The sequence below is a fragment of the Dromaius novaehollandiae genome, chromosome 1 (assembly GCF_036370855.1).
Source record: "Dromaius novaehollandiae isolate bDroNov1 chromosome 1, bDroNov1.hap1, whole genome shotgun sequence".
Lineage (NCBI taxonomy): Eukaryota > Metazoa > Chordata > Aves > Casuariiformes > Dromaiidae > Dromaius > Dromaius novaehollandiae.
The window spans coordinates 40,489,520-40,517,238 of NC_088098.1; the positions used below are offsets into that span (position 1 = coordinate 40,489,520).

General features: G+C 38.1%; 1 protein-coding gene across 1 annotated transcript in view; it reads right to left on the minus strand.

The window, feature by feature from the left end:
- Window positions 1-27,719, minus strand: part of PAWR (pro-apoptotic WT1 regulator) — an 84,710-nt gene that overhangs the window by 14,186 nt on the left and 42,805 nt on the right. The window contains exon 4 of the mRNA XM_064509485.1: window positions 9,177-9,211. Coding sequence (XP_064365555.1) covers window positions 9,177-9,211 — 35 coding nt within the window. The remainder of the gene's footprint in view (window positions 1-9,176; window positions 9,212-27,719) is intronic.

Genomic DNA, 27,719 nt, shown 5'->3' on the forward strand with positions numbered 1-27,719 from the left:
AGCCTGTTCCTCCAGCCTGACTAGGTCTATTTGAATGGCAGTCCTGACTTCAAGTGTATTGACTGGTACCTCCAGTTTGGTGTCACCTGCAGACTTATGAGACTACACTTCATTACCTCCTCCAAATCACTGATAAATATGTTAAACATGACAGGTTCCAGAGTAGACCCTTGTCATACTCGCTTGTTGCCAGCCATTAGGTACAGTTCCACAACCCTCTAAGCCCAGTCATCCAACAGCTGACCCATCTAGCTGCCAACCACCTAGACAATAAAGTCCTAACTTGGATACAAGAATATTGTGGGAAACTGTGTCAAAAACCTTGCTAAAGTCAAGCTAAGAGACATCCACTGCTCTCCCGTCATCCACAAATCCAAACATTTTATCACAGAAGACAATCAGCTTAGTCAGACATGATTTACTCTTGGTAAATCCATGCTGGTTGTTCCCATCCACCACCTTCTCCCTGTGCCCAGCACTGTGTTCCAACAGGATCCTTTCTAAGATTTCATCAGGGACCAAAGTGAGGCTGTCTGGTCTGTGGTTCCCTGAGTTAACCTTTTGGCATTTTCTGAAGATGGCTGCAATACTCTTCAGTCACTGGGAACCAGCCTGCACAACACTTCTAAATCCATCCTTTGTACTCTGTCTCTGCTTCCCATATGCTTCTTATATACATTCTTATATACATCTTGTTCTCATGGTGCCAGGATGGACTGTTCTTGCTCTTAGAGGAGGTTGTCCCTAAAGGCTTGTTGGCTTTCCTGAACTCCTTTGCCCTTCAGAGCTGCCTCCAATGGGTGGCAATTCCCTGAATAATCCAAAGTCTGATCTCATGATCTCTCTCTGCTACTTGCCTTCCTCATTCACCTCAGGACCTTCAACTCCACTACTTCATGGTCACTACAGCCAAGGCTGCCATTGATTATCACATCCCCAACCAGTTCTTGCTTATTTGTGAACAGCAGATCCAGCTGTGCATCACTCCTGGTTGGCTCATCTAGTGTCTGTATCAAGAAGTTATTAGCCTGACACACTCCAGAAATGTTCTGGATTGCTTGGGCTCCACCGTGTTGCCCTTCTAGAAGATGGCAGGGAGACTGAAGCCCCTCAATTTGTTTAAAGAAAACTTCATCCCCACTTCTCATTCTGATCAGGCAGCCTGTAACAAACTTCCACCAGGCTGTCACCACACTGGCCTCTCCTCTGATCCTGACCTTCAAGCTCTCAACCAGACTGTCATCTGTCCCATAGAAGAGCTTCCTATGTCTATTCTGCTCCTTCACAAAGAAGGCAAACCCCCTCATCTTCTCTGCCTATCTTCCCTGAAGAGCTTGTATCAACTGGTCCATCACAGTACTCCAGCTGTGCTAGTTGTCTCACCACACCGTAGTACTCTAGCAATTTGGTAGTCCTGTGAATGCATAAGGCACTCTAGTTCCTCCAGCTTACTTCCTAGGCTGCATTTGTGTACATACACTTAAAGAAAGTCTCCTTTCACCATGTTTAATCATTTCTGAGTTCTCTCTTCCTGCTACCCTGCACCATTTGCTTTCCACTCCTGTCCATCATTTCTTCACTGAACTATGGGTCATAATCTCCCTCCCCTGTCATTCTTCCTTACCAGACTGGCCAGGCTGCTGGCAAAGATGCTCTTGTCCCACTTTATCAAGTGAATCCTGTCTTTCCCCACCAGTCCTCAAAGAGGGTCTCATGGGTGAAAAAGCCAAATCCCTGTCTATGGCATCAGCTGCACCAAACGCTGACCTACAAGATGTGTCTAATATTTCCCAAGTTTTTTCCCTTCATGGCTGGACTGAGGAGACCTCTCCATGTGTCATCCCAGCCCTTGTCCTGCGCCCACAGAGACGTGTAGTCATTCTTAATATACTCAAGGTCTCTCTTTACTTAGAGTATCAAATAGCATGCATCTCCACAGTGTCTATGTAACTCTCCACACAAAAAATTGAGCTACCAATACAAGTAGAAGGTTCCTATATATGTTAGAAAATAATTTCTTCCAGAAACTTCACCCCTACCCCAATATTCAGCAGTCTTGACCAGAAGTAACAGCTCACCTACCCAATAGCTTCTGCCTTTGGCTCCTACCCAATAGCTTGGTACATAGATTTGGCCTGCGTAGCTGATTAGTTTAAAATACAGATTTATTAACTTCTGTGTTTATATGCTTACACATCTGAGAGCATATTTGCAATGAAAAGCAACATACAACTTTAATTCAAGTACACTACTTGGAAGAACACTTGGGCAATGCAGCTCTCATCATATTGGTAATCAACTCTAAATATGTATTTATATTTATCCTGGCTTATTTTTAAAGATTTAAAAGTTTTATAAATGGAGCACATTAAAAACCAAGCTAAACAATTCTACTTCAAAAAGGAAAGCCTTGCAACAGAATGTATACCAAAAGTCTTGTTAAGTAGGTGATAACATAAAGGAGGAAAAACAAGTATGTGTCCAAAATGTAAGAAGCCTACACAAATCAACCAACTTTTCATGAACTATGGATATGGCCTTGTAAGGAATAGGAACAGAAGCCGAAGTGGGAAAGTTATGTGACCTAACATGTTAATTTTATGCCAATTCCACATATTTTTTGAGTGTACACTAATTTGTCATTGCTCAGTTGGTAGGTGCTCAACCGTTCACTAGTGATAACTTTCTTGCTTTAGATCGTGTGCCTATTCCTTTAAAAGCACTGTAATGGAATCTTAGGAGATAAACATTGTCAGTTAATTAAAAAAAGCTTATGGAGGAAGTGGGATCATATTCTCCATTATGATCATTATATATAAAAATATTGCTAATTTAAAAAATACGTATTAGAAGTCAAGAATTCTCAAAGTCACAAATTTAACAGTGTGTTCTTCCCATAGCTATTTTCTTCATCATAGCAATGGTATTTACCTTCAATGCAGAGTCTCAGATATAATTAAGAGCAGCAGAACAGAATGCCTTGGGACCAGGCAGAAGGACAAAGATCTTTCACTGTTTAATCTATCAAAAAAACCACCTTGACTTATATAATATACATCTAAACAGCCAAAGACAAAAAACTCTTGTTCAATCTTCAAAGGATAACTCAAATGAGAAATTGGACAACTGAAAAGTATATAATGGGTTTTTACAGTACTTAGAAAAAGAATGAAAAGTACCATGAGTACCCTTACAACATCTTCTTTAAAACATAGGAGAATATGTGATAAATGTATTCATTTAAGAGCCATGCATTTCATAACTCTAGAAAACCCCTGCCAGCAACGTGCAAATCTAGAGGGATACAGTGCAAATCCAAAGCAGGCATATCTTGGCAAAAGAATGTCTTTTCATGGATATAAATATTGTCTTGCTCCAGCATGTGTGAAGTTTCCAAGGCACACTGACACAATTGTAAGGAATTTTGTAGCTTAATGTTATTACCATATTTAGCACTGTTTATTCTTCATCTAGAAGATTAAAAAAAGAAAAAAACATTTCTAGGACCGGATACGCATGTTGCAACACAACATAAGAGAAATATTTTAGCTTAACTCTATAAATTCTAGATCATTTAGCTTTTTGAAAGATTTGTTGTTTCATGCTGTTAATGTCACAAGGTTAGACCACACAAAAAATCCACTCAATTTTTCCTCACTCAAAAATGATCCCTTTTGCCAATACTGGAATATCTCAACTCAGCTCCAATGAGTGATCTTGGCAGATATTCCTATGGGAAAGCTGGAAGAAAGAATAACTAGACAGGAAGGGTTTCATTAATACTGAAAATTAATTTTGTAATTCTGATATTCTCTAAAACTTGCATTTAAAAACTTTCTCTTCTGTTCCACTGGGGGGGAAGACCCTACTGAACATTCCTTTTCTTTCAGTATCAATAAGTACAGAAGGCACATATCACAGAGACTTCTAAGAAATTAGAGTGATTTAAAAATTTTTAAGGAGGCAGTAGACCTTAATAGACTTTAACCTATCATGAAGGATTCTGACATATACATGGTTCATTATTTTGCTTTTTATGACCAACCAGCAGCCAAACACGCACAGCAGCAGCAAAAATTACCATTTGAGATATGGTAGGCATATCTTTCACCACAAATGGAATTTTAGTGTTCTGAACCAACGTCATTTTATGAGCCTTAGACCCAGAAAAGAAAACTCAGCTGGAACAACATCATCACTGAACTTGTAGTCTACACTTTATTAAAAAAAAAAATCCAGCCCAAATTAGATATCTCTTTAGAAATGAGAATATAATTTCTAGATATATTATCTGTCTAAAGTGAAGAATTTTGTACACTATTAAGAAAGGGAGTTGGTTTTATGCCTGATGATTTTATGAAACAAGAGTAGAACCTCAGAAAGCCTATGCTTTCCTTTAAAAAAAAGTAGTGCATGCAACAGCAGAACAGTTTTAGCTTGAGACTCTGGAAATGAAAACTTACTTCTTCTGCTTCCTAACTGAATAAAAGTTTACTAACTTCAAATTTTAACCTGTAGTCCACAGCTCCCTAGCATCTTACAGAAGGTAAGGAAAAAAAGAAAGCCTGTTGCCAGTAGGCTATCACAACCTCCTATTAAATGTGTATTCCCGTAATAGAATATTGAAAACAGAAAATGCTTTTGCAACTTAAGATGACTTGCTTTTAAATGTGGCAAAGGTGGTGGTGGTGGCTGTATTTAAATACGAATCTTCTAGTGAAATTAACCTGCATCAGTCTTTGACTACTCTTTTGGACAGAAAGTTTGGTTTTGGAATGATGTTCCAGTCATTTCCTTTAAAATGAAATGAAATTAGGCACCCACAAATGGGTCGTGTTTGAAGGCAATATTACAGAATAAATCTTGTTCCTTCCAATGTCTCTTTGGCTCTTTCAGTATTTTCCTGAAGCACTGTCCAAAAGCAATGGCACGTTCATCCAATTAAAACTATCCAATCAAAAGCAGATTTCACTGATTTCAACTACAGCTATATTTACTATATTTACTCTATTTACTTTCATTTCCAGGATCTTATAGCTACACTTGATTTAGAAAATCCTAATTAATTATGTCACTTTGAAACCCAGCCAGTTGGTAATAGCTTCTTTGGAAGAATGAGCAAAAGACTATTTCTAAACAGGCTACCTTGGACTTCTGTTACCTTGGACTGCTTAAGGCGAGTCTGTGGCATTTGGTGTTGAGCTAAGGAAAGGCAGTCATGCCTTTGCTGCAGCTGCACGTGCCCAGCCTCCTCCACTTGTCCTGGCTTTGGCTTTCATGTGGCTGAGCAGGAAGCCATTCAAAGAGCTGATCCAGCAAACCAGCTGCCCAGTGAAAGGAAGCGACTGACTTTCAGCTGGAGGGGCTCCCTGAAGCACCACCCTGTCCAACTGGCACAGCTACTGGCACAAGGGACAGTGAGCCACTGCAGCAGGCTCAACTTAGACCAGTGTAAACTTCTGTAGAAATGAACCTTAAGTGTTTCAGCCTGAAAAGGGGGGATATCTGATCCCCCTGAAAAGGGGATAGAACAGGCAAGAAATGTCAGAACAGATGTGCCCAATCTACTTGTGTGTCTCCAGAAACTGAACGGGCCTTCAGTAACCTCTGTCCATGTTAAGTGTCCATTTCTGCACAATAATGGTTCCAATATAACATTTAAGCCTCTCTGTAATCTAAAAACATTCAGCAAGAATTTCAGCAGAACTTTAACATTTCCTTCACAGCACTTCCAATTAGGACCTACTAATCTCTTATAGCTCATTTAACATTCATACAAGAGTTTAAAAATTAATTAGAGCACAACATAGTCCTTTGGAATTAGCGGGCAGAGTCTCTACCAGCTGAGCTCCATTTCAGTGTGCAGCACTATTCTAAAAAGGGGAAAAAAAAGTCTGACATTCTGTCTGTGATCCATACCATACTGTATTTGTTTCCAGTAATAAACAGAAATTACAAAGGGAACACACCCCTGAATCACTAAGAGATTTTAATCTGCCTCTTTCTGTAAACTGATCTAGCCTGATCTGTCTGATCCATGAACCATGCAAAATCTTCTGAGTTATTTTAAATCCTGATTTGCAAGGTTTTATTTTTAATATAAGACATTTTTACACATTTGCTTTGAGAAGCAAAATAGCTCCAAAGCTGGTAAACAGTCTTTAAAATAAGCTGTTAAAAAAATTCTCTGTAGTTATCAAAATATTCCTGTACCATATACATATCTTGCTTTGCCATTACTTGCTTTTTAGTTCACAAAACATGAGAAACAAAATACATGTTTGTATGTAAATTACACTCGTATATTTCAATAAGCAGAACACACTGGTGTCATTCACCTGTTTGAGAAATCAATGATGGCACAAACTATGGTGAGAGCATCCGAGTTGAATCAGAAAACCATATTTATTCAAGGCAATGTGCTAGTTGGTTTAAAACAACTACTCACAAAGCAGTCCAAAAAACTGGTAGACCCAGTTATAATAATAGTAGCTTAGAATGGCCAAGGTGAAGCATATCGTATTAAGAAAAGCTTAGAGAACGATTAAAGACAAGGAAGTTGATATGGGCTCTTGCCACAGAAAGATACTTACATGGAGACGTTTTAGTCTCCTGTAGCTTACAGGCAGCACAGACGATTGGTCAGAGCTCTCCCAAATATGCTCATAAACATGTCATGTACAAGCGTAATACTGGAGAGTCTGGTAATGTTCTTAATAGATCTTAAAGGATCACAACAGATCACAACAGAGCCAGCACTTTCTTTTGAAAATATTTTATGCAGTTTTTCTTGCAACTGTAAAGGAATTCCTGAAGAAATTTTTGGAGTGTGAGGAAACTTTTAAAATAAATTCCAAAGAAAGACCACAATTACAGATTAAGATCCCCATACCAAACTTTTATTTATTCTATTGTATAAGGAGAAAGACTCAGTTTGTCTGAGCCAGCCAGCACAGAAGTAGAATAATACAACGGCAGCCAGCAGAGTTCATTTGTAAACATGTCTTCTGGTCAATGGGTATGCAAGGAAACATGGTTCTCAGAAATGTCATATAAACGTTTAACCATGAATTGCTGCATCCATATAAGGCAAAGAAGCTAGTATGTCTGATTAAATAGGTAGCAAACTCTGTGCAATTCCTTGAGCCTTAGAACATATTGTGAGGACTGCAATTCCACAAAAAGTACACAGCACAGATCTATCTTCTCTGCTCTTGATAAGCCTCTCCTCCCTTTTTAGGTCCAAGACGCTGACTATCTCAGTGCAGACATGAAAACAGCTGTACTGGAAGGGAAGGGGAAGCTACTAGAAGCCTAAGATGGAATCAGCAACCTAGGACTAGAAGTCAAAGGAAAACAGAGGATGGAGATAGAACAAAAAACCCAAGAAATCATGAGAAAGAATAGAGAGAAGACAAGGACCTCAGTGGTTAAATATGAAGACCTATGGGAAAGCAGGAGAGAGAGGAAAGGGGGTCTAACTGAACTAGGAAATGGAAACCAGCGAGATGGAAGATCAATGCCGAGATGAAGAGCTGTCGCTTCTGGTGAAGGACAAATAAGGAAGGGGGAGCAATCAAATGACAAGGGGCAGGAGTAGTAAAGATGGAGGGAAAACGACCTGAAAATTTCTGACAAATAATGCATTCTTCCCTTGTGGTCCGTAACAGAGCCAGATTTTGAGAAAATGTTGCCTTTTCTCTTTTGTCATCATATGCCTGTAAAGTCTAATAGGGTCTCTCTCTGCCTCTGAAGGTCATCCACAAAATCTTGACCAACTGTTATTAAAGCAGCTCAAGTAATAGAGACTCTTAAATGGGATCTCAAAGTGGGTTGGAGTTTGCTTTGCTCTCAGTTTGCTTTGAAAACCTAAGGAAGTACAACCAAAACTGTTAAAGGCATGTTAAGCTGGACATGTTAGCGTCTTCAAGCAGCTTATGATCTTCAGCCTTTTAACATACACATTCTGGAAATAGCTGTAATCACACAACTACATTTTCTGTTTCCAGGGGATTTCTACAGTATTTAGTACATAGGTCAGATCTACATTACAATGAATCAGAATTACTGTAGAGGAGGCTGTTTTCTCTAGGACCTCTACTTGTTGCAGAAGTTGGAAGAGGCAAATAAGCCAACAGTTTACAAGAATAAACGAACACTTGTGGTGATTAAAGCACTTGATTATTGTCCATGGGTACCATGATGACCTCAAAGGAAAACAATAATTTGTTTTGAACGTGAGGATAGAAGACCATGCAATGAGTAAGATATAAGGCCACATACTGAACAGCATCATGGCACAAAAACAGAGTATTAAGCTTAAGCATAAAAGGATAGATGAACAAGTTTGAGGGGCGGATGATACACCAGTGAAAAGTACATAATTGCAGGTGCTCTTTGCGACTACCTCTACAACCAGGAAATATATACAAATGAATAAAGCACCTACTCATTTTCCTGAATATAGGATATCAAAAAGGGAATACACTTAGGTGTTGAACAAAAATAGTATTTAGACAAATATCTTATTTCAGTTGACACATTTCACCTCCCATGTTACCATTAAATTTTTGCAATAATTGTGATGGCTGTGTCAATATTAACTCCATATGGGCAAAAATTTCATACTCTGGACAGGTGCATTGAGAAATTTGAAATGTTTTTCTGACTGATGAACTTGAGCCATGACCAGAGTAACACTTGGCTCAAAGACAGACAAGGAACAAGCAGAACAGGACATGCTGCATGGGCAATATTCCCTAAAACTGATATAATAGTACAACAGAAATCACAGCAATTTCTTTCAATATTAGCCTAGGAAGCAACAAAATTATGTTCCTATAGTAAGCTTCAAATGATGGTGGTTCATATACCTTAACTACGAAACAGCTGGCTCCTAGGTTATATTAGTCAAAAATACCAAGTTGGATATTTACTTGGGAAACTGTTCTGCACTAATAAGACCCAGCAAAACACCAGCCAAGTTTATTTTAAAATAGTAACATAACATAGTGGTTTTCATAAGTTTGCTGTACCCCAAAATCATGTTATAAATCTACAGTAGTAGTACAATGGCCTGTACTACAAGCACCCAATATATTTAATCAGCTTTATTTCTGGCAGATCTAAATATGCAAATAGAATTTTAGAATGTGTCAAGTACGAAGATCTCATACCTTTTAAATCTGCTTGAAGCCATCCTGGAGGAGTCCTAAAAGAAACAGAAAACAAAAACTAATTTATTCACATTTTTCTTTTATTTGTACTTGCATAATGTTTTACCACCTCATAACAAATGACACCTGCAGGACAAGAAAGCAAGGTCCATTCCTCAAACAGCTGCTGTGCAACTCAGTTTTGCAGTATTTTGCTGTCAGGAATAAATGGAATATTGTGGTTATTGTAACCATGTTACTGCTTCTGAAACAAGCTCAGAACTCTTAAGGACAGCTTCTGGTTACATCTTTAAACATGCACTTTGATAGCTGCTTATCTGTTTGTCGAGGAGCAGCAGAGCAAAACTGCTCTGGACTCTTTCAGCACCACTGCTGTCCTTCTGGCCTGAACAAAAATGGAAGCCGGCAGGTAGTATGAGATTGAGACTCAAATCAAGTTACTACACATTGACTGGCTCAGGGTAACTATGTATGGGTACGCGCCTTCTCTACTTTTCAAATTTCCATGATGCAGTAAGTGGATGGTTTTTCTGAGATTATTATTTTTTTTAATTTGAAAAGTTCCATTATGCTCTTATTGTGGCTCTGTAAAGGTGGAAATGGAAACAAAAAGAGCAGCAAGAAAGACAGCACATTTATTCTGTTACACATTCCATAAAAAAACTAATACATTATGTACAAATAAGAAATAGAAAACTCAAAACAATATATTTGTGTCAACAATGCTGTGATTGTAAGTCCTCCAAAAAATGTCTGATCACATGGAAAAGTTAAGGCACATTCCAGCTGATAAAAAGATGGCTCAGATTAGATGGGGTATGCCTACAAATATTTTTAAGGATTTTGTTGCAAAGAGAACATGAAACAATTATTTTTATTAGTCAACTTCCCCTAGCATTAGTGAGCATTAAGTAAAGGGTCAGGAACAAATATTCAAGGAGTTAATCAACTGAGAAAGATACCTAATGAACTGAAAACTTGCCATTACCGGAAAAATAATGGCAAAACATGAGATTCTGTCTATTTATGACACTAATTACAGGCAAAGATATAATGAAGTCTCAAAACAAGATGCAAAAGAGATTCTGTCCTCTTTGGAAATCTTGGGAAGCATTACACTATCTTCACTGATTAATGTCTTTGTAAGTAAAAATTAATTAGACAAAACTAGGATAAAAAGTATTATTTTATTACAGAGAATAAGGTTGGCAAATTATTTTTATTATAGAAATGAAACTTGATCTTAAGCTGTATGTTTGTAATTGTAAATTGCTGTAATACGTGCTAAACATTCCCCTTCCCTAACATAAGTAGAAGAACAATATCTGAAGTTGTTTAAGTCATCGGAATTCTTTAAAGAAGCTCATGTAGTGGTATAAAATTGCTGTTTTACCACTGGTAACTATTTATCACTGATAACAGCATCTGAAAAGTAGCAATTTACAGCTATGAAACAGCAACCTAATTTCACCTCTAAAAGGGCAAGGAAACAGAACTTTAAACTGTAGCAATGGTGTTTTTAAGGTTTACTAAGGATTATCTTTGAAAGATCATGGCAATCGGGGGCAGTTCCTGAGGACTGGAAGAAAGCAAATGTCACTCCTATCTTCAAGGATGGCAAAGGGGGAGGATCCAGGGAACTACAGGCAGGTCAGCCTCACTGCGATCCCTGGGAAGGTGATGGAGCAAATCCTCCTGAAGTCATTTCAAAACATATTAAGGACATGAAGGTGACTGACAGCAGTCAGCATGAATTTACGAAGGTGAGATCATGCCTGACCAACCTGACAGCCCTCTACAATGAGATGGATGAGAAGAGAACAGTGGATGCTGTTTATCTTGACTTCAGCAAGGCTTTCAACACGTCTCCCATAATACCCTCACACACAAACTAATAAAAAACAGACTAGGTAAGTAGACAGTGAGGTGCACTTAAACGTGACTGAATTACTGGGCTCCAAGGGTTGAGATCAGTCTAGCCGGACACCAGTCGCTAGTGATGTACCCCAGGGATCAATACTGGGGCCAATACTGTCTAACACCTTCCAGTGACCCAGGTGATGGGACCGAGTTCACCCTCAGCAAGTTTGCAGACAGTACAAAATTGGGAGAAGTGGCTGATAAGTCAGATGGTTGTGCTGCCATCCAGAGGGCCCTCAAGAGCCTGGACAAATGGGCAGAGAGGAACCGCATGAAGTTCAACAACAGGAAATACAAAGTCTTGCACCTGGGGAGGAATAACCTTTTGCCTCCGTACAGGCTGGGGGCCTCCACAAGATCAGAGACCTGGTCAAAATAAAACTCCCCAAATCAAGCATATTGAACACCTCAACACCTGAAGCTTCACTCTGCAGAGCTGCTCCTACCATACCACACTACTTGAAATGTATATGAAGTCTAAGATGGTTAACTTTTTAACCCCCACCTCAGAGTGAATCATGTCAGGAACAAAGTACATAGCAAATGAGATTATTCTTTGCTACAAATGACAGTCATTAAAACTAAAAAAGGAACTACCAGAATACTAATCAGTCCTTTTTAACAGATGATCCTATAGTGTCAGTGGTTTTTATTTTTATATTTAAAAATAGCTATGAACAAAACGCTGAAGATATACGATAACTGATACATAAAACAACTACCTATGATTAACACTCTGATAACCAAATTAATTCCAAACTAACCATTCTTTAAGATGATGATGCAAGCACCAGCGGAATACATTACGTATTTCTGTTCTCACATTGTGAAAATTTATTCCATGTGTCGTCTTACTTATCCAAGGGTTGTTTCAGAAACAACTATAAACAACACTGTGTGTCTGTTAAGCAAAAGTGTCTTTAAACTTCCAAACTGTTTGAAAACTCTTAAAATGAGGCAAACACCTCTTAGAATTTGAGATCTTCTCTCCTGCACCACTTTTGGAAGCAGAAAACAGGCAGAAGGGGAAGGAGAGGGAGGGAGAATGGAGAAACATCTTTGTTCTGCAAAGAATGAAAAGCAGATAATGGGGCATGCACATAACTAGTATTTTACAAATCTGACGTATATTCCTTAATCTTGTTAAACTTTGAGCTTTAACCCATGTTTAAAACATCTAATAACTCTTATAAAAATGAACCATTTGTCAAAATAACTGCTTATGAGCAATGATCCATTTATTTGAAAGTCTCCCTTTTAAAAAAAGGAATGCTGTTAACTGCCTGGGGAAATTCTGAAAGGAAATGTAATCAGTAAAGAAGTAACCCATACCAATTATGCTAGTGGTTTCCTTCATACTGGTGAAAAAATATTGTTCCCAAAGACATCTAATAACATCAGTTCTTCATGCAGGGTTGTTGTCCAACACTTTGGTTTCAATGCAACATTCAAAATGCATGCCTTTAAAGTTACTTTTACTCCTTGATCTGTGACATCTTGCAATACCTTTCAACAGTATATTCTACTGCTAATAATTTATGTGATCAAGCAGTCCTGCTCCCTCTTCATCTCAAGTGGGAGTTCAAGGTCACTGTACACTGACACAAGTCAGCACTGCTTCAAAAAACCCAGTCATGCTCTGTTCTTCACGTCTACACAAGTGTTTGTGCAGCCGCATGATGAAGCACAGTGGGAAGTGATCTGAATTAACATAACTAAGGAAAAAACTCCAGATGAGCTCCTTAATCTGATTCACTACACTGCCTAAAGTTCACACCTGCACAAGGAAAAGGGAATGTGTCAGGGCAGAAAAGGCAGCTGAAACCATTTCTTTCAATGGTACTATTTACTGCCAAATAAGTATCAGTCAAACTAGGATGTAAGCAACTTCTAGTAATTCCTCTCTCTGCTCCTGGCTCATCTTGGTATTTCATCTGGCCAATACGCAGATAACAAACAAGCTGGTCATCTGGCTTTAAATAAATAGAGTTGTCTCCATTAGTCAAATCCATTAGTTAAAATGAATTAACAAACATTATTTTTAAACATGTACAAACTCTGGAGTCAACTGGACTATGAAAATGGTTCACTGCAATCCCCTGGAAGACTAAAGTTTCACAAACTACTTAGCAGCAACAATCAAAGCAAATTGCCTGTATCAAATGAGGCTGCTGGGGTACACTGCTGGGGTATGTTTCGGCACAGTACTTGCAGTGTTTTAGAGTTTGACTACACCAGTGTAAACTCAAAACTTGACTGCATAATGGTATTCCCGCAACACGCAAGGCTAAATTTTAACCAAAGTTAGGTCATCAAAACAATTTGGTTTTTCATATGTAATCCAAATATGGAGATCCCACAAAGTCTCCTATACGTTCTCCAAGATACATGAGGATATAACTTCACTGCTTGGAGGAAGGAGGCCTATTGCTAGGGTTTTTTGCCTTTTTTATATATCAAGGAAGGGGTAGAACCTATCTCCAACCAGCCAATCAAGTTAACTCAAATCTCCTACATGAGTCAATTTTGATTAACTACATCTACTTACTTGTTACATTCAGTATGATTTTACGTTGCTATTTCCATGCAAATAGCACCTTCCACAGCACGGACAACATTTCATTCAGATCTTAGAAGTGTGATAACATCTGATGCTTGACAACTAAATGGCACTCTGATCCTATTACAAACCAGGGATAACTACACGTGTGAAGAGTAGGAGAGGGAAGATTAAATACACCACTTTTCCCCCACATCAAAGATTCCCCAAGAGAAAACAACTTTGAGAAGCAATACAGTCACAAAGGTACCATTTAATTTCCACTCCTAATTCTAAACTATTTAAAAATTTCGGGGGATGTTTTTCATGGAATGCAACGTCGATTTTATCTTGAATAGTAATGCTTTCACGACTAGAGGTGAGGGGAATCTCCACTTGTTATCTTCACGGAAACTGTATTTTTCAGAAGCACTCTAAGGGGCTGCCAAGCTTGTAAAAGTAGCAAGTTATATTAATGAACTATTTGTACCCTCTGTAGCTGTGCAATTTCCAGATCTCTATTTGGACAGAAGGCTTGTACATACAAAAATATCTCAAAGGGTCCCTCCCCTTATTCTCCTAGCTGCCAAGATTTTATATCTATTTCTAAGATTCATTACATTTTACTTTTTCCTGGTGTGGATTTCCTAGAGATGACCTTAAACACTCTTTACTCACCCAATAAATCTCTTTTACAAGCAGGCATTCTAAAAATGAGCTTTTACTTCTAGAACTGCTAGGAATGCAAGAAGTTATCACCACCTATTAATCAGTTACAAAATAAACTGAAACAGGAACCTGGTAAGATCAAACAAAAATACAAGCTGACCTACTGTTTTTAAATAGCCTCACAACATTTTTTCACATTTTGATCTTCCTCTGCTTCCTACTCTTTCAAACTGGAACCAACTCATTTTAAAAGGGCTCTGTTTAATTTATATCCAACTGATCTTTTTAAAACATGCCACAGCGAATGAAACATAACAGAAGTAATAAAATTTTGAGCAAGAAAAGACAAGTCTATGTTCCAGAGATTAAAATTCAATTGTTAGAACTATTTTCATATAGCAACACCCAGAAACTTAACTCCAGATCAGCAATAAAGAACAGTCTCTTCCATGTGAAGCAGAAGATTTAGATGAATGGGACCTAAAAATGTTTCACAGGGGAAAAGAAGGATACAATTTTTATATACATGCTAAAGAGAGGAAATCTAAAGTTAATGGTCTCAAATTTCTGAAATTTTGAATGTCTGAATTGGTTGATTTCTTGATAACATCATCATGCCAGATAAGTTTCAGGAAGGCATTTATAGAAGTGGAAAGATAATGGCATTACAGATCTATGCAAGGATAATACTTTCTTAAAGAAGGAAAGAATGAGAGAAAATCTAAAGGTAAGTTTCTTAAGTAATTAGGTCAATTAATGTGTTTGCCTTCATGCATCTTTACCTGCCTTTGTTTCTTCCTTTTCTATGTATTTGGAGTAATACCAAAAGGAAGATTGAAACAGAAGTCATTTTTTCAGATGCAGAGTTACATAAGAATAATTTAGGACAGCACCGCAAATTGCCAGTTCCTCAGAGGCTGCCTGCCAGTTTCCCGTGCCCTCTCACTGAGACCCGTATAGAGCCCATGCAGCTCAAACAGATTCCAAATAGTCTCTTCTGCTTCTTGACTATGCTACCCTTTGGGGAGAAAAGCTACTCATCTTTTTTCAAAAAGGAAAACTTCTAACATTATGTGACTCCCTGTCATCTGTGTGTGGCTCTGGACTGTGGATGAGCCATGTCACAAGTAAAAATGCTGCAGTTCACTTTGGCACAGCAGAGCCTCAAATAAGAACTGCGTATCCAATCTGCCTGCAGGCAAAGCCTGCTCAGGTGTTGGCTTCACTCTTCCACAAATTGGGAGCAATGAGGAACATCCATGCCTCTTCCCCGAGTATGCGAGGACCCGACAATACCTATTAGCTCTGGCTCAGCCCCAGGCTCGTCTGGCTCCTGCAGCGTGCCAGGCATCCCTACACGCAGCCTGCCCGTGCACCGGCCCCCACACACACAGCCATGCCCCTCTCGGAGCCCAAGGGACTGGAAAGCAGGGCTCAAACACACTCAGGTGCCTTGAGGAAGAACCAGCCAGACCGCAGGAAGGGCAGCAGCATTAACGCCTGCTGCACATACACTCCCTGTCCTGAGATACTGCAAGATATTTGCACCACACTCCCTGAAGTATTCTGCAGTACGTGCATTATCCGTCTGAAACTGCCCCATTGTATAAAATCCAGCTAATCCAATTGTCGATAAAGCAAGAAAAGAATCAAATATACTGGTAAATCAATCGCTCAACCGTGGCGTGGTTTGTAGGTCAGACTTATTCCCCATTATGTAAACATTATGTCAAAAACTGAATGTGTAACAAGCTTTTAATCTGCTCTTACGCAACCCCATAGTCACAAAGGTAAGAATCTTTTGTATTAAGAAAAGCTTATTAGAATATGTAGGTTCATGATGGTTCTTTGCCTAAACAACAATATGAACTAAATTTAGTGCTCAATTTTCTGGCCAGTTTTATACAAACCAATGGAGGATTTTCAAGTTTATTGGTTCTTTTAGTTCACCACTATCTCTTAATCAGCTTTAAAATAGATGTTTATATATTTATTTTCTTTTGCTGTTAGACCCCAGCTTTGCTAGCAGACACTAGCATGAAAGAAAAAAAGAAATATCATAAAAATTTTATTTACCCCTAATGATCAGCCTGTATACTGAGATAGCCCCCAAAGAAGTGAGGAAAGAAAAAAAAAGAAAAAAAAGATCACTCAGGGAAAAGTTAAGTCTCCTCTCTTCCTGCTACAAGGGGCCTTTAAAAATACTTTTTACATTCTCACCTACAACTTTTAGTTAAAGACTTTTCTTTATTCATTATTCTCTGACCCTTTACTCAAGCAAATTCAAGACCAAACAGACAGAAGATTTCAGGAGAAGCTGTTAGACCCTCCGAATGGAGAAAATAAGCTCCTAAGAGAGCTGACTAGAACAAGCTGACTAGATCTGTGGTGATTCATTAATGGAGCAGAGTTGGAAAAAACAGTCAGAAAGACAGTTATTAAATCCAGTATATAATTTTCATGGATTGGTGTTGCACAGTAGCAAACTGAAAATGTAGGCTTCCTAGAATTATCTCAAAAGAAAGGGAACTTGGAAATTTTTGCACAATTGCTCCTAAATCAGTCCTTCATAAGAAAATAAACAAGCAATACTGCTACCAAAACCCTGCAAAACACCTCCTACATGTAAGAAAAAAGCACAGGTATCTACAACATCTGACTTGTCCCTGAAATAACAGAATGTTAAAAGAGAGAGAGAGAGAGAGAGAGAGAGAGAGAGAGAGAGAGAGAGAGAGAGAGAGAGAGAGAGAGAGAGAGAATTCAGATGAGCATTAATCTTTACAGCTCAGAGAAATTAAGATAATGTTTTCAGGATCTCAAGTCTCCGAAGAGTGAGGCCATGATACCGAACCTACAGTTGACGCAGTGACAGTGAAAGCACAAACCTAATTTGCTGAGGTAATTTATAGCAAGCATAACTACAAAAATCCTGCGTGGTACCATGTAAAGAGCCACCTCACAAAACACTGTGTGTGTTCAGACACACAAAAAGACAAAATACAATTTCCCCAAATATATGGGGGATGGGATTCATCTCACACTCTGCACAGGATTTTAACATTTTCAACCTGATCTTAGAGAGTATTGAGCTACTTGCTGACTTATCTACACAGTGCTTTGCAAACTACGTCCTACACAGACATAACTAAAGATGATACCAACTGCATCTTCAGTGGAACCAACTAAAAATAGTGAGCCATCCTTCAGCTCCACAAAAGAGACGGGAAAAGCTTTTGCCAGTGAGTTTACCAGCAGAATGAGGCTGACAGCGTCTACAGATAAAAAAGTAAATGGAAGCAGATGAGTCAGAGACTCTTCTCTGGCTCCAAGGCCAGGTGACACAGACTGGCCATGTCTACACTCCAAAGGGCTTGACTCAGGGGCTCCTCCATGCTCCATGTAGTGCTCCTCAAGAAATAATAACCTTTCTGGTTTTTGTTTTGGTGAGCTAAAAGCTTCAGAAATAACGTGAGGGCTGCAGTGCACAAAGTGGTGTTTTCACACCATGAAACCAAGGTCTGTGCTGCGTGCCCCTGACTACAGAATAAGGGCAGGCAGCTGGCTGTGAGAATGTAAAGGCTGCAGTGAAGTCCTAGGAGCACTACACAGGCAACCAAACCTGGTGTTTTGATGTCCATACTCCTGCGAGGACTCGTTCATGGCACATTATCCCACGAACAGTCCCGGGGGTGATACAGGAGAACACTAGGCAGCATGAACCAAAATCATGCCAGAAAAGCTTGCTAATAATTAAGCCATAGGCATAATCAGCAGTGCAGTGTTTGAGCTCACAGTTAGGTCCTGTTCTTTTTAGCAGTATAAACGTAGCCAAACAACACTAAATTCTGGCTTCCTCCTACCTTCTAAGCTATCACATTTATTACACCAGACTAAATCATACAGGGAAACAGATTCTTTCTTCCCCCTTCCTCAACCCACTTTGTAAGTCGGATATGCAGCATCTAAACACAGAAACACATATCAGTAGTTACCACAATGATATCCTGTAGCTTACTAAGAATAATATTAAGGCATGATTCATGTTATGAAAGCTTTGGCAACTATCGCTATGACTACTTCTGTAGAGTTGCGTAAATTTTTGCCCATCTTTCTGCAAGACTAAGTTTTCTCCCCTCACCTTACACGAGACATTCAGCAGGGATGCTTCTGGTCCATGTAGTTTCTTATAGTACTATGTAATAAATTACACAATACACACGTAAAGAGTTCTTCACAGATTTCAGCAAACAAACTTTGCCCAACTCCGTTAAGTGGATCTTCTCTCAAATAACTTCAAGCTGACAGTAAACTGACTGGTATCACGAATGCTTCTGACAAGGCTCCCAGGACCACCCCGTCCCCCTCCCCTGCCTGTACTTACAACACCATTAACTCAGCTTCGCACTTGCTCCTGGCATGAGAACAGCATTAGCAAAAATTCTCTCTCTAGAACAGGATGGCAGAAAAGCACAAGAATCAATACTATTACTATATCTTACAGAAGGTTTTGACAACAGTCAAGCTGTGTCATTTATTTGTACAAGCAGATATGGCAAGAAAGGAAGTCCTTCCTTTTTCTTTTCAATAAACTTGTATTTGCCAGAGGACTCTCCTTCCCACAAAAACCTCAGCCACAGTGTATCACTACATAATCACCTTTTTTACTCAAGAATTTTAAGAGAAGACTGGGAGGAGATACTTGATTACACATCATTTTTGACAGCTGGACAGAATTTCCTTTTTTACTCTTTGCAGATAAGAGAATCTTTTCAAACTAGCATCCAATTTACCAGAGTTAAAAGTGATGCCAGTCCAAAAAGAAAAGCACGTGGGAAAGAAAATGAATTCCTTCACATGAGGCCCCTGATGATCAAAACATTAGCTGGGAATTTGAGAAACTGCTTGCTATTCCTTCTGGCCACGTAAAAGCTCCAAACTCATGTAGCACGAGCTAAGACACGAGCTTATGCAAGTGTGGAGCACACCTTCATGCACTCAGCAGCAAAAGAAACAAATGGACTCATACAAGCTGAGTAAGTAGCAGCAACATCTGCAGATGATGATTATAATAACAAAGAAACAAAAAAAATCTTAATTGAAGGCTCACAATCAAACTTAGAGAAACCACAACTAAAAAATCATAATATACACACATTGCTTTTCATTTGGTCCCTACAAGGATTAAAAAGTACTTGAAAGAATAGACCATGCTGAAACTCCTGAAATTCACACATATAAGCGAGAATCTAAGATGGAAGTACTGTATTATATATAAATATATATATATATGGTATTTCTTTCTGAAGAAATGCAAAGTTTGTCTGTCAACGGTAATCAAAGTTATGCTGACAAGCATTAGACACTGAACATAAATCAAGCCTTCCACAAACAAATGGAACGATTTCTCTCTCTGATCAATCATTATAAAGATGAATGTTGATGACAACATATTAGTTTTTCTCTACAAAAGCAGAAGTCAGATAACTTAAGGTGGAGAGGTCCAACCCTACTGCCTCAGGGCTACAAGTGGCGTGCCAAAAAAAATCCTTGGGCTTGTAGCCTGCTCCCCGTCACCTGCTCCCCTTAGGTCTCACAGAAGTAACTGCCAGTGCTCAGCTTCCTTATTTTTCAGGAGAAAAAGGGACTGTGATTTCACTTGTAAGCATTTTTCAAAAGCAGCAGTATTAGGTAGTGCATGTGCAATACAGCAGAAGCAGATTTGCTGAGCATGTGCAGATCTTTTGGGAACGTAAGACTTGCTGGACAAGCACGGATCAGCAGCACGACACATATACATACACATACTAAATCTGCTCACGTGAGAGGACAGAAGGAGAATTTTGGCAGCCACCTTACGCTGCCACCACAACGTCTATTATATGGCCCTTCCTGCTGAGAGATCCGGACTCCGCTGTTTTAAAACTATGAGTTTCTATTACAAAAAAATTAGCTAAAACCTAGCAATTTCTTTTTTGCAAAACAATTCATTGTCTTTAAAGACTCCAAATATATTAGCCAAGACCCACTATGCAACATTATTACTCCTAAACTTAGAGAAGTTAGCATATTGATTATTTTAAAAGTTTCAGTGTGGGTTTTTCTTTTTCAGTCTCCAATGTTATAGACAAAAGGCATTAGAAGAATACTAAAACTGCAAAGTCAACCAATTTAGAAAGTGGGAGAATTTTAATAACCTTGGCAGCTTTCATTCAAATTCCTAGAACTACATGCATCTTGATTTCATGACAGCACGATATATTTTCCACAAGATCGCTTACGTGTAACACAAAGACAGAACGGTACTCAGTGAGCAGTGTTCAATATTTTGCTTTTGCTTATTTTTCGAAAGTGGCCACCATGCCTCATCTACTGCAATTAAAACATTCCATCGCTCTGAGGACATGTCCATACTAATACAGACACTTATGTGAGGCAATGATCATATATGACCATGGAAAGAGCACATTCCCGTGTCCACATTTTCTTTATACAGATCACAGGAATAATTTGGGTGTTCCAAATCACGCCAAGCATTTCAGTTAAGCATCTGAAACACCTGATTCACATTGCGAACTCTATGTTGCAGCAAATTCTACAAAGCTGCTATAATTTACTTTAAAAACACTACATAAAGAGACCTACCTTAGATGCAGTTACAGGAAAATAATTAAATGATCCTTTAATATTTAAGCAACACTGAATTTTAATTCTTTTTAACCCAAATTTATGTGAATATGTTTAGATACATAATAAAAATTCATTTCCTTATGAGCTCTTCTATTATATTTACTATTACTGCCTAACTGCTTTGTGAATACTAATGGCTGTTTTCATACCATCTCTGCGAGATGGGTCAGGTTAATTTTCCCCAACTATACAGACAGGAAGCTGAGGCACAGAAAACCTAAGATCAATAATATCCAGTAAGTTAGCTGTCAGAGGCCTACAATCTGATTTTGAAGAACTATATACAACTTTAGATATTTAAACACAGCTCATCCTAATTTCTATATTTCTGTATTTTAATATTCTACTTTTTTAAACAATACCAATACTATAATCACGTTCTTATGTAAAATAATACTTGGCCGAGCATCTCAAGTCTCAAGAGTACTATGTTGGAAAAAAAAAGAAAAGTTTCTTGATACATTTGGGCGTACCCTGTAGCACGACTGAATTTTCACAATAGGCAGAAATTAACAGTAAGTAACATCGTGAAAATACACTTATTAAAGATCAATTATTACTCTTGAACGCATGCACACAGTTCTCTGCTTTGCCAGAACTACATGAAAGCTAGAAGCAAAATGTCTTTGAAAAGCTGTGGTCAGATAGGTGAGAGTATCATTACTACATACTTAGGATAATAACAGTACTTGCAAAATGATGCTGTATGGCTTTATGCTGCAGTGCAAAATAAAAAGCCAATAAACACAAACTAGCCAGGTATAAACTGCAATTCAAGTTAAGAAGCTTTTCTGTCAGCATATTCTTTGCGTAAAATTCAAGTACAAAACTCTGGGGAAGCTTGTGGCAAGCAGGTTTTCAGCCCTGTTTCCTAACAGAGATGCACGTAACATTTCAGTTCTCTGCCTTTCTAACAGTTTTTCACACACCTAAAAAGTCACTAGAGATGTTTATTCACTAACTTAATTTTATTTACTGCTTTCAGCATAGCTTATAAAGTGCCTCTATTAAACATTTACAGCTTTGTAATGGTGTACACAGCTGCTTCAGAAAATTGCAACATATTGGATCACATGTAAAGTACTGAATAGTATTTAACCAACTAGCACTGCAACACAGTATTTCTGTGGAAATACCTTCAGACTGCACTCCTTTTGGAAACTGTCAGCAGTGTCTCAATGAAATGTTAAACTTATTCAAAACTAAAGGTTAAAAAAAATCAGAATTGTTTTTCCTTTGATCTTCATATGTTCTTGTATGAGTTAAGACTAAACATACAAGTCATAACTAAAGAGTCACACTAATAAAGCAAGCTCAGATGACTTGACCAGTCACCTAATCTGTTCACTACAAAAGCTAACTAAGATGAACCCAGTCTGCTGTGGAGGAATTTTACAGTTATATCATGAGGTAAATGCTGATTATGCAGACAAGAATTTCATTCTATCCTCATCTTCAAACAATGAGGAAGACTCTTTTCAAGATACTGGGTAATTTCTACACTAAATAGAATAATTATCCAAACATCTATCACAAGCTAACCACCCAGCTCATTATTTTTGTGTTTGTTTTTGCAGAGAATATAAAATACCGTGTTGCTGCTACAGGGAGGAGCAATAGTAACCCAAGAGGTAGCAATGCTACTCTCCATGCACATCAGTGTTGTGAGACGACAACTAGATCGATTTTTCCCTGTGGTGTCTTGGATTGACAGCTCCACAGGAATTCTGTACTAGGGTCAAGCTTTAGCCTAATAATACACATATTTTGAATTTATTTCAGGAAATGTGAAACAACATATAGTATATCAATAAACACAAGGTTCAATGCTACAAATAAAAAGAAAATTTGGTGTTGCAAATCTGTTTAGAGTTGCTGACTGTGATGCAGTGTGGATGTTTAAGTGTCTCAAAAGCATCTTCTGATTTTGAATCCTGTATAAAAGCATTTGATGAGATTCAAAATCATAAGATTTCTTTGTTACACAATTACTGTTGCTGCAGAAGCTAAGAGCAATACAGAAACTCCAAGAAATGCCAACTGCAATTGCATATATAAAAAGAAACCTATGACTAGGACAAGATGACTGTTTACTAATTTCTATGTAAAGAGCCCAGAGGTCTTCAATAAGTTCCTGGGCTCCGCAGCACTTTATAATACACAAACAGGTATAGAAAAGCAGTGAGTACAGCTTAACAGAAAGAGTGAGTCCCGTCTCCCATTGGAGTCCCAGGCTTCAGAGTTTCTGAGGTGCAAAATTCCCCTGCCAGTTTCAGGCCAGCAGTACAACTGCAGCAGTACAACCCCTATAGCAGGTTTCTAGCAGATCACCATAGAGAGATCTTTGTCAGCCATTCCAGACCCAGAAGGTATTGGTAACTGTGACAGCTATGATCTGCAGTTTCTTAATTAGGACGGACAACTTTTGCTACTTTGTGAGACAGTAAGAAAGATGGGCAGTCTCATTTTACAGCAAAACACTCTAAATTATTCTGATTTTTCTAAATCATTACCTTTCTCTCGAAGGATTCAGAGTATTTATTTTGTAAAGGTTGAAGCTCATTATCTAAGGGACTCAGAGCTTCCCCTTTTCATGTTCACAGGCACAAAATTTGATATCTCATGCCATCTCTAATCTGATATCTATTTTCAAATACTGTGGTAGCAAAAAGCACTCTGACATGTTTGGTACAAGTCTGCTAGGGAAGAAAGACTGCAAGGAAAGAATTTCATTTGCCTTATTTTAGATATCTACATCTGACCCAGTGAAACACCTTTATAATCACTTCTAGAATACAATAAATCCTATCCCCATGTCTAAAATATCTCTGAAGACCTCAAATGTCTTATTTTTTCTTGGTGTTCCTGTCTGTACATATTTATTCAGCTATTCCCATATCTTACACTTAAATGTCAAGCTGTTTGGAGCAAATGAAGTTCTCTGCTCTGTGTTCATACAGTGCCTACCACAGCAACTGGCATTCACAGACATTGGAAATAAAATGAGAAAGCAGAAAAGAAGGTAAGATAACATGAAGCAAAGGATTTCAATCTACTACCAGTGTATTGAGACTGAAAGTTGTGTATGATTATGGCATCTTTTCCAGAAAAACAGCTAGTCTTGATTTGAAGGCTTATAAGGGATGGAAAATCTATACATTTATCCATCCAATTTCATGCACTGACAGATTATCCTACAAGTAAAAAAAAGAAAAAAAAAAAAAAAAAGGAGGGCGGAGGCACGCTTTTTCTTTTCTTTTTTTTTTTCTTTTTTTTTTTTTTTAAGTTGAGCTTGATTTGCTTTAGGAATGCTTTTTTATCTCATTTTTCTTACTAGAGAAAACCCTATCATGTTTCATCCCTCTGCAGATCACTACAGCCAGAGTCGATTCAATACTTGTGTTTATTTCTTAACTAAAAAAAAAAAAATATATATACGCATGCCTCTCCCACTGCAAGGCTTTATTTTAGCTTTGGAGATACCTTCTCGGCCTTTCCCAATTCACTCTCCAATTGTCCAAAAACACCACACAAAGAAATACAGACACCACAACAGGGTATCATGCTCAGATATCACTTCTACCATGACATAGATGCCATGTTAGCCCTTCTTGCCACAGAATTGTACCAAGAAACGCACATACTTGCCCACTTTGTCTCTTAAAATCTTCCCTGGAGCACTGAATCTCAGGAGGCTGTTGCCCATGGTATCACTGGAACTTAAATTCTTTGCTCCGAAATGTGGGGCCTTACACATGCTTATTGTTTTTGAGTACTAGCACAACATTAGTATCTTCCACATTCTTGAATTTGGCAAGTCTTCCAAGATACTTTTTTTAAAAAGTCTTCAATAGGCTAATCATGTTTTCAGCAAAATCTTGTAGGTTTTTTGATGCAAGTTATCTTTGCTCGTAGTAGTTATTAACACCTTCTTCAACTAAGAAAAGAGATGGTGGTTCATTAGCCAGAATGTAACATCATTTCTGTCCAGCTGCAAGAAAGCTTTTCTATCAAATATTTCTGCATTATTTTCAATTTTACCATCTCCATCAAGCGATGGGTCTACATAATTGCTAGACTCCATGGATTCCTAGTTAAAGTTACGTCTTGTCCTTAGCATTACTAAATTTCAGCTTATTTGTAAGAGTTTTAAACGTCATTACATATAACTTATCACTCCTAGTCTGCATCCCTGTAACACATCAGTGAGTTTTCCACAGCACTGTGACTGACAAGCTGAGAATCTCTGAATTAGAGCATTAAAATTAGGAGAAAAAATAAAGCAAGGAATTAAGAACCAAATGTAACACTTTTTCAGTGTTTGGGACTGTTTGTAACTGTGGATTTGGTTCTGATCCACCTAGTGAGGTGGGCCCTTCCACACAGCCTTTTGTTGAGGTTACATGACACTTCTTATTATACTTGTTTTACAGTGTTTATAATGTTGCCAGACCTATCATCTTCTATATTTCTCAATACAGTAAAAATCGAGATGCAGATTTTAGCCAAAATAGTTCTACTTGTTGAAAAATACTCTAGTCTCTGGTACATTTTTAGATCTAGTCTTCACAAATCTTATATCTCTGTACTTTGGATCAAGGACTTCAAAGAGTCAGCCTCTCAAAGATGCTTTCAAGAATTATGCATTTCACCCATGAGAGCTAGAAGAAGAACAGCATCATCTGATAAAACTAAAATAAAACTGGAAGATCAGGTTAATCAAGGATTGAAAACAGAACATTATTCAGTGTACTTGTCTGTCAATCACAAAGACACTATTAACTTTGTTTCCCATATAAACTTCACAGTCATCATGTATTTACAAATTTTATAAATGACAAGAGAACGGACAAGTCATCGAACACATCTGAGATTGCAGAAATATATTTATTTTGCTTAATAGCTAGAACTAGAATTAATATTGGTCAATGACAACTAGAATTGAAGTCTTAGATCTAAAATATAAATTCTACTTTTAAGAATAGAATTAGACTTAATTGTCGCATTGTTGCACAAAGCAGAATCAACATGAAACTAACAACACTGCTGTCAAACTCTGTTCAAATTTGGACAAGTTGTAAGACTTCTAACAAAAACAGAGTTGAGAGAGTCAGTAATAAACTGATTAAATCTTAGCAGCTACAACTTTCTAAGGTTCCATCTGTTCTGTACATGTGCCAGCCTGGGACTCTGCCAGATCCAAGGACTGGGACTCTGTCTTCTGTATTGTCTGTGACAGACACCCCTGCTGGGCCCTGTCAACAAAGAAGAAGTAGTGCCTGTTTGAATGCAGAGGTGACAAACTTGGAACTGTGTGGGATAAGATTAATACAGAGAGCCTGATAAACAGAAACTGAGATTGCTGGTCAAGAAGAATGGAAAATATGGATGAAAAAACAGGGACATGGAAACATAGCCAAAGCATTATGCAATAATAGCAGTAGGGGAAACTGAAAGCGACAACTTTTGGAATATTTGTCAAAAAAGTGGAAACAGAGTGAACACAAAAGGCAGGCAAGAAAGAGTTGGACAAACAATGTGCAAAATGTATGAAAAAATTTAGAATAAGGAAACGTGCCAGAGAATCTGTAAAGACAATACATGATCAAGTTATTAGAGAAGCACTCAAAGGACAATTTCTCTGCTATGGTCTCTGCATAAATATTTTCATTGGTGCTTCCATGGAAAAACTTGGGAAGACTTGGACCCACATCACAGCACTTCTTTATGGAAGACTCATCAAAGGATCTGTTTCAAACAGAAGTGTGGATTAGAAGAACAAATCCACAGATGAACAGCAGCAAGTTGGCAGAATTAGAAGGTATTTACTCCCTGAGCTCTGATGGAACTACTGAAGCTGTTGAACAATGTAATAGCTAAACTACTGTATATTGTCAGATTGTATACAGTATCTCACTCAAAACTGCCCTAGTACCAGAGGATTTTCCAGTGGCTAAACATCACTATCTCTAAAAAGTTTCTAGGGTAGACGAGAAAACTATAAGGCCAGTAAGCTTGACAAGTATACTGAATAAAGTGATACTAGTAAGCCTGAAGAAGAGAATTAGTGAATACACACCATATAGTGGGGAAGAGTCGCTAGGGCATTTGTAAAATAAAGTCACACTTCACAAATCTAATACCGCTCTCTAAATCAAAAAAATATGCAGATGAAAAATTTGGTTGATAGTCTATTGAACTTCTAATAGGCATTCCCCAAAGCTTCTTAAAGAAATTAAGTTGTACTGAGATAAGACGACAGTCTTTCCATGGATAAATAACTGGTGAAAAGCCAAGAAATAACAGGTAGGACTTAATGGTTCATTTTTGCAGTGAATGGAGGTCACCCAAAAGAGTTCCACAGGAAATTCTCCTGGAACCTGTGTTTTTCAAAATATTCATAGAGATGTGGAAAAGGGTGGGTAAATAATGGGGATGAGAATGTCCACAAATACTATTCAGAACAGAAAAGAGGAGAATTGACTGTGAAGATATGCAGGACTTCTCTATTGGGAGAGGCTGGGAGGTGAAATGGGAGATGAAATATAGTAACACAAAAGTGAGACACAAAGGTAAAAATACATCTAAATTTCACATGCATCAGCCTATGCATTGCCTATTATCATTCAGGTATAACCCCAAGATGCTGAAGTTGTAATAGATCAAAAAAAGTCAATATAGTTCTCAGCAGGAGACAAACAGGCAAACAGAATATCAGGAATTGTCAG